The following is a 6,195-nucleotide window of genomic DNA, read 5'->3' as shown; positions in this document are numbered from 1 at the left end:
GCAAATTGAAGACATCGACGACTCTTCGGGCGTTGGTCAATAACTTCGCCAAAGTCTTCGTTCCCGCGCACCATCGGACTTCGGACTTCGGACTTCCCTTCGGAGTTCGACTTGTGCGCATAGTCTTAACAGTGTTCCACCCAGTTGCACTCTTGAACTGCATGTCGAAGATCTTGTCGTGGTGCATCGCTAATATGCTCGTCTTTGAGGCTGAACAGCACTCTATGCTCGCAGACTTCCAGTTTGGTGGGAGGCCGGGGCCTAAGTGCTTGGACTCCATCCATCTAGTCAAAAAAATGGTCAAGGACACCTGCGCACCGGCCAGGTTGTGTCAGTCCTCTTCTTAGACATCAAGTCCGCCTTCCCTGCAGCAACACCAGCCCATCTCTTTCACAACATGCGCATGCGAGGCATCCCCAGGGAGATTGTTGACTGGCTAGATGTCAAGCTGAGTGGTCAACTCACCAAGCTTGTTTTTGACGACTTTGTTTCAGAGCTCTATGAGATTGTAAGAACTAAAGTGGCATCAATCAGGGCTGTCCCCTCTCCATCATTCTTTACACATTCTACAACTGTACACTACTCAAACGCGGGGATGTCAAGAAGAAGCTGGTCCCTGTTGGCTCCATGAACGATGTGGCAGCAGTTGTGGTGGCGCTGACCACTGCGATGGCACATGACAAGCTGCGATGGTACGTGGATCGAGCGGAGGGTGCGCAGGACTGGTCTACTGACCACAATTTCTCCTTTCTTGATCGACAAGTCGGCCATGATGAACTTGCTCATGACAAGAGAAAGAGGCCGGGCCCCCATTAACCCTAGCCTCCGGCAATGTCCCAGCCACCAACTGTCGACAGGCAACTCCAATTTTACCAGCAGGTTGCTTGAGCATACACCAAGGGCGCGCTATGGCTGCAGTCATCAGCGCATGGCACGAAGTGTCAGCACAGACTTGCACCGAAGATTGTGCGGAGGCTCTACCTGGGGGTCACCGTCTCCAGTATTGCTCTACGCCACTGACACCCTCACCCTGCTGCGCAAGGTCTCAGAGGCAAAGTGAACGAACTCAGTTGGGGTGGTGAAGAAGCTTGCTAAAGCGACAGGCCCTGCTCTCAATCACCGGCATGATGTGATCCACAGCAATGGACATTATGGAGGTCCACGCCGACCTCCTCCTTTCCACCTTCTGGTCGACAAACTCTGCTTCCAGAAAGCAGTGCATTTTTGCACCCTGCCCCGCTCACACCTGTTGAGTTCTCACATCTTACATGCGCATGCTAACTCATTCAGTCCCACAAGGTCTGCACTACATGAACTATTTGGCGTGTTCGGGCAATCAAAAGCTCGCTCTCCAGGCCATCAAGCAAAAAACTATTAGGGCTGTGCAACATGTCGAACCACTTAGAGGCCACAGAACATGGTGAGAAAGTTGACCAAAGTATTGCCGGCAAAAGTTCTTGAGTTCTGCAGGAGTGTATAAGAATCACAAGTGTTACCTAGAGTGGTACAAGATGAGAGTCACCTCAATGATCATTTTTGAGAGCACTGGAGATGACTGCTGTCACATAGAGTGCGCCCGGTGCATCCACCTTGAAGATGGTTCAGCAGACTGGGTTGTGACACTGGACCCAAATAGTAGAACTGTACATATCACCTGTAAGATGGAATAAGTTATCAGTGAGAACATGAGGAAGAGAATGTTAGCTGCAGTTGCGCCTCAGAGCGATCACAATGGCCTATGTTGAGCTCTGTGAAGTCTAAGGACTTCAGAGCTCGACACAGTATCTGTACAGTGCGTGTTAAGTAAGCTGTGCAACTGTACAGTAGACCAAGCCACAGCGCTCAGAGAGCGCTCAAAGAATCAACAAAGCGAAAAAGAAAAATATGCTGTGTCAGCTGGAAGGTCGGGTGTTCAATCCCGGGACTGTGCAAATATTAAATGGGTGGTAGAAGCGCCAATAACTCGGAAGGGAAAGTAGCGAGCGACTAATTGTAAAGAGCGGTTTAAGTATGCAATGCGGTCATCACAGGGAATAAATCGCGACTTGAACGGGTCACAGGAACTCGAGTAATCACTCAGAATTCAACAGAGAAGAGATGAGCATGTTACATACTTCAGCAACAACATTGCTGACCATCACTTTGCAAGACCATTTAGCTCATGGTCTAGTCACTCCAGCTGAACCCACATGAGGGAATGTTGCTGCATAGTGATGAACAGAGAAGAGCTGAGTATGCCAAACCTCAGATGGACTATATGCATCCACCAATGTGGATGGATGTTGTTGTTGAGGGCTCCAGATCCAGCAAGACTGTGCTGTGTCTCCCCCACTGCCAAGGCTGCTGCCACCTCTGTGACCATTCCTCTCATGTCGACCCTTGCTGCCTCTGTCACTGCTCCCATCACTGCCTTGCTGTGTGGGTGTCCCTACTGCTGTGGCTGATGCTCCAGCTGTTGACCATACCACAGGCAGTGTTGAGTATGCCTCGGACAACCCAGGACCAGACCATTGTTGATGCTGATCCTTCAACTCCTGTTCTAGTCCAAACTGCATCTGGGGCGAGCAAGAGTGGCATTCTCACCAGGGTTGTTACATGCATGAGAAATCAATTCATTCTGCTTCATTCTGTACTGTTTGCTGACCAATGCAGAAAGTACGCATATGAGATACTTCCCCTACCCCCTTCCCCTTCCCCCTTCCCTGGCAATTATCCGGATTGTCCCGTGACACTAGCGCCCATCCCCCGTGCCCGCCATGTATTTCACTGAAGTATGGACTGAGTATAATATGCTCAGGATGGGGCACCTGCCAAGTTGCTGGTTATTCAAGGGATCAAGACCTCGCCCACATTCAGCCTCGCGACATTCTTACCCAATTCCAGCTAGATCACAACTCAGGGTTTATCGACCGCTACATGATATCGTCACAAACATGGCAGAGGCAGTGTATTGCTGATGGAATGACGGTGAGTTGTGTGGTCCTGATCAGTGCGCTTCCGCTGACAATTGAGGTGTTGTCATTGTTGAGCAGGTTGAGACAGAGAAGCACGTCTTGTTCCGTTTATGTGGCATTAGCATGTGCCCTGGGCTGGATGCAATATGCGCTGAGCACTCCCGATGCAGATTTGGCTTCGCACCATCAGGTTCTGCTCTCCACAAGTGAGCATGAGAAGACAAGGACCACACACACTCAGAGACTGCCATGGTGTTGCCAGTGAACCTCTTCCACCAACCCCACCGCATCCCCACCTCCCACTCTCTTGTCATCAATCCCGTGGGGCACACCAGGGTTGGGGTCTGTCCAAAACTTGAGTTTGAATTTCTCCACACCCTCCGCTACATTCCTATCCCCTTCCATGTGGTCACTGCAGCTCAATGCACCACATACTACTATTGCTATGCATGAACGACTCTCTTTCCATCACCTCATTTCCGCCATCCAGCGTACCCTGCTCACACCAAGCACAAGCCTTGGCCGTACGGGGTATATACGCGGGATATGGCCTGTGCCTTTGACTTGGTCGGACCTGCCAAAAGGAAGGACCATGGTGTTGTCAAGTCAAGGTACGAAGTTCAGCCGCAGTTCTGACATGAAGGGCTCCATTATATGCTACAGATTCGAGCGCGTTTTCGCCGGCATTCAATACACACGCACCCAACATACTACCAGCAATGCCAGGCTTGGGTTAACTCCACAGAGGCTGAGCATGAAGCGATTTGTATGCCTAGAGACAACACTGGACTCTGGACTGTCGCTCGAAAGAATCTGTCTGGGTGGCTGGGAATAGATCCACATCACTAGAGTTGTTGGTGATTTTCCTTTGTAATTCTAGTACCAAGACTGCCATCCACGCCAACAATGTCAGGGAACATGCAGGTTGCAGTGTACTGAACATTCGACGTCTGACTTCTTGTGCTTGCACGTCCAGTGGAATACAACCACAGGAAGCCCAATGTCCAGGTGAAGGCCTTCACCCTGCAGGATTATGAAGACTTGAAATAGGCCCACCACGACCTGAGGAATCGTCTCCGATCCGAAGAAGGTCTCTCAACCACAAATGATCCCACAGGGTCGTACAAGGAGCTGCTCATTGTGGGTGTAGCTGTGCGGATGCCAGTCTCTGGTTTCTCAGGACAGGCGATTACACCATTGTCCAACCTCGATGTCATTGTCGATTGGGGGCATCAGGAGCAATACATCTGCAGTGAATATCAATATCATGCACATCAGATACTCACAAGTGGTTCTGGCTTGTCAAACCTTTAGCACTTACACCAATGCGCATATTCTGGCTGGCTGGAGCGATGAATGCGCTCATTCCGGAGGTGCATAGCATCTGTGTACCTGTTGTGAAGCTCTGCATCCCGCAACAGAGCAAGAATGACAAAACCATCCCACACATTCTCGGTATGGAGGTGGTACTGAGGGTCATTGCAGCGGCTTGGCACAAGCTTGGACATGGACTCATGCTAATTGTGCGCTGCATTCGTGGCGGAGGTCCATGAGAGGACGTGCAATGTTCCAGAACACTGGTAGTTGTGGTCACTGACTTGGACAAATGCAGGAACACCTTCAAAATACTGTTGTATGTCATCGTGGGCAGAGTAGTTGGGGTGATAGACAACAGTCTTGCATTCTGGCAGATATCGGCATTCTGACAAGCGGCAGAAATACAATAGACTACTCATGATGGCAGTGGAGAGACACCACATAACCCTCCTGTACCCCCTGGCTCATCGTGAAGAGTATGACCCTCTTTGGGTTCTCCTTCCACCACAACAGTCCCTGGGGATTTGCATAGCTGTTTGGGCAGACATTGGTGGCAGGAAAGACCACACGCTCGCCTGTGGCTGTAAGCTCCCAGTAAGCAACAGTAAAAGACTATGTTACCTGGACTTTCGGAAAGCTCATCCGGCATCAATGGAGGAACCATACCATTCATCAAGCACCAAGCTCTCCCTTGACCATATCTCCTCACCCAAACTATCCCACAGAGCCCGTACAGTGTCTTCTGGGAAACGACCCAACCAGCAATGAACATAAGGATATGGGGTGGCAGAATGGCAGGTGCAAAGGCCGCATACTTCTGAGGTAAGCCAGACAAAGTTATTGAGTGTGGAAAGGGAGACATCCAGCAGTCCTGGCATATTTCGCAATGAATCAAACAGAGATGCTAGCGTAGACATGGTAGAATAGCATCAAGATGATGATGCGGAGGCGAACAAACAATGGATGCACAGGCGCATGTTGATGCTGTCCGCAAATCTCTCCTTGCAGGCCAAGAGGCCACGAGGCCATTTGCTGGAAGAGTATGGACATGCTTGTCTTTGTTAGTGCATATAGAGGGTGGAATATCTTATGGAAGTTTCACATCATTCTTTCAATGCATGTGTGATCTAGCCAGGAGATCGACTCACGGGCATATTCCCCAAACTCTTCGTGTTTGGTCCTCTGACTGCAAATTTCCACTGGGCAAGGTTGCTACCTGCACTGTCCAGGAGCTGGGTCAGGACATCATGTTCAACAAACTCGGGTCATTCAACTTGTGCACATGAGAGGGTGCATTGAGCGGAAATAAACATGATTGTGAGATGCATCTAAGTACTGTATGTGAACATAAAAATAATGCATAATTATCTTCCCCTGATCAGAGCCAGAGTCCATCAAACATCCCCGCCCAGACCTGCACAATATCTGCTGAGATTGTTGTCAAGTGTGAGCCTTCTCATGGCCTTATGTGGTGGCTGGACGACGTCTTCATTGTTCTTGTCCTCCTCACCGCCATAACCAACCTTGTTGAACTCTGAGTTGATTGCTCGAGTTTCTGTGACCGTATCAAGGTATTTTTGCCATAGGCTTGCATTGATACTATACCGCTCCTTTACGCTTAGTTGCCTACTACTTACGTTCTCTAGAAGATAGCGCTTCTACGCACATTTATTTGTTTGCCCAGTCCAGGGATTGAACCCTGGACTTCACCACTTTGAGTAAATTTCTCTTTCTGCTTCGTTGATTTTCCTGAGCACTTTTCTGGTGCTGTGGCTTGCTTAACTGTACAGCTTATGTAACACCCACCGTGGAGAGCGCGCCTGTCAAACTCTGCAGTCCTTAGACTTTACAGAGTTCAACATAGGTGTGTAGTTCCATACCTGCCAGTCTTAAACACTCTGAAGACCTCCCCTTTCTGCTTGAC

General features: G+C 49.7%; 1 protein-coding gene across 1 annotated transcript; it reads left to right on the top strand.

The window, feature by feature from the left end:
- Window positions 1-2,961: 2,961 nt before the first annotated feature.
- On the top strand, window positions 2,962-5,557 carry L226DRAFT_527668 (uncharacterized protein; the record flags this gene model as incomplete). The annotated part of the gene is made up of 10 exons (XM_067679152.1): window positions 2,962-3,160; window positions 3,445-3,565; window positions 3,835-3,878; window positions 3,931-3,962; window positions 4,005-4,206; window positions 4,233-4,477; window positions 4,671-4,865; window positions 5,008-5,093; window positions 5,243-5,331; window positions 5,403-5,557. The coding sequence occupies 10 exons, from the start codon at window positions 2,962-2,964 to the stop codon at window positions 5,555-5,557; spliced, it is 1,368 nt and encodes a 455-aa protein (XP_067528311.1).
- Window positions 5,558-6,195: the final 638 nt, after the last annotated feature.

The sequence above is a fragment of the Lentinus tigrinus genome (assembly GCF_003813185.1).
Source record: "Lentinus tigrinus ALCF2SS1-7 unplaced genomic scaffold L226scaffold_103, whole genome shotgun sequence".
Lineage (NCBI taxonomy): Eukaryota > Fungi > Basidiomycota > Agaricomycetes > Polyporales > Polyporaceae > Lentinus > Lentinus tigrinus.
The sequence above is the reverse complement of the archived record's forward strand: the minus strand, read 5'-3'. Positions and strand labels throughout refer to the sequence as shown.